Below are 1,589 nucleotides of genomic sequence, written 5' to 3' on the forward strand. Positions count from 1 at the left end.
GATAGCACACATTTCCCACTAGGAGGGATGGATGATGGGTTAAGAGTGAAGATTTATGACCAGTAACTCAATTTATCACACCTATCCCAAACTTTCTCTCTTTCTCTCTCTCTTCATTTTATCAGAGTGATGATAAAATCAACACTTTTTAAAAAGCTTCTATCCTTGGAAAAATGATGCTTTGACTTCTCTCTTATAGTAAATAAATCAGTGACTTTGGGTATCTGGAAATCCGATTATCAACTGTGACCTTTAATAACCTATTTTATATTCCAATGAATGGATGGGATAATTTGTATTAATGCATCAATTTGATGACATTTTCACTTTTTCTTTTTCTTTTTTAATATACTAATAATGTTTATTGAGGGAATCAGGATAAAACTAAAACTAAAATAACAGACTTAAAGTACGTAAGAAAGAGGGGTAATTGAAGTGAAAGCATTTTTTTTTTTTTAGGTAGACAGGAAGTAGAATTTATTGGTGAGTATTAAGAGGGGGCAGCACAGTGGAAGCCCTCATGAGTGCAGGGCCTGCCACTTGTCCAGAGCGCCACGATTGGGAACGTACTTGACCCATCTGGGATGAGCCGCTTCTCAGCCATCATGTCTTCAAATTCACTGGCATTGAACTTGGTGAAGCCCCACTTCTTTGAGATGTGGATCTTCCGGTGGCTGGGGAGCTTGAACTTGGCCCTGCACAGGGCCTCAATCACATGCTCCTTGTTCTGCAGCTTGGTGTGGATGGACATAACTTGGCCAATGTGAACCCTGGCCACAGTGCCCTGGGGCTTTCCAATGGCACTTCGCATGCCTGTTTGGAGCCTACACTGGGGTAGTGCAAGGTCAGAAACATGAACACCCATCTGAAAGGACTGTCTCCAAGGTCTCTTAGAGCAACCCATACAACAAACAGGCTGCATCACTACCAGGGAAGCTGCTGTTTGCAGCCATTGCACACTGGGCCCCCATGAGGAAAGGAACTCAGTCAGCTTAATTGGCTGCAAGCACTTTTTCTTAAACTTTCATGTTCATTTACTTAAAAACAGACCAACTAACATAGCACTGTCCTCTCTGGAACTACCCAGTTGGAGCTCTACAGCATCTGTCTACAGTAATTCCAGCTCAGTCTAATCCTTTCAAAATCTTTAGAGGCCACATCTTTAAAATAAATGAGACATTCCTTTTTTTTTAAAGTAGGCTAGAGAATAACATGTGGGTATATGTGTGCGTGTGCATGGTATGATACTATTTATACAAATAAATATATGTGTATATCCGCTTAGAAGGATTAGGAAGGTTAGATGATCTCTAGGGAGTGGCAGTGGTGTCTCATTTTCACTTTTCCTTTACATACTATCATATTGTTTGAATATGATTCGGTAAGCAGGCATTATTTTTATGACAAAGAGTTGTTAAAAATAAAAACTACATCATTATACTTCTAATATTTTGACAGGCTGTCACAGTTGGCAGGATAGAGACCTCATAGTTCCATGACTTACTAGTTCCTGATTCCGAGTTACCTTTTCAGGGGAGAAGAGAAAGACATATGGGTGCTTTTGAGGGGTCAGTCAGCAGGAGTCTTTT

General features: G+C 40.3%; 1 protein-coding gene and 1 non-coding gene across 2 annotated transcripts; both read right to left on the reverse strand.

The window, feature by feature from the left end:
• Nucleotides 1–378: 378 nt before the first annotated feature.
• Nucleotides 379–1,019, reverse strand: LOC117095387 (60S ribosomal protein L10-like). Its single transcript, XM_033232123.1, has one exon. The coding sequence runs from the start codon at nucleotides 920–922 to the stop codon at nucleotides 491–493; it is 432 nt and encodes a 143-aa protein (XP_033088014.1). The 5' UTR covers nucleotides 923–1,019; the 3' UTR covers nucleotides 379–490.
• Nucleotides 873–1,006, reverse strand: LOC117095496. Its single transcript, XR_004442031.1, has one exon. It is a non-coding gene; the product is annotated as a small nucleolar RNA SNORA70 (small nucleolar RNA).
• Nucleotides 1,020–1,589: the final 570 nt, after the last annotated feature.

The sequence above is a fragment of the Trachypithecus francoisi genome, unplaced genomic scaffold, assembly GCF_009764315.1.
Source record: "Trachypithecus francoisi isolate TF-2019V2 unplaced genomic scaffold, Tfra_2.0 Lachesis_group13, whole genome shotgun sequence".
Taxonomy (NCBI): domain Eukaryota; kingdom Metazoa; phylum Chordata; class Mammalia; order Primates; family Cercopithecidae; genus Trachypithecus; species Trachypithecus francoisi.

Coding starts and splice junctions, on each gene's coding strand:
- LOC117095387 (XM_033232123.1), bottom strand. CDS start 922: ATGCAGCCTGTTTGTTGTATGGGTTGCTCTAAGAGACCTTGGAGACAG.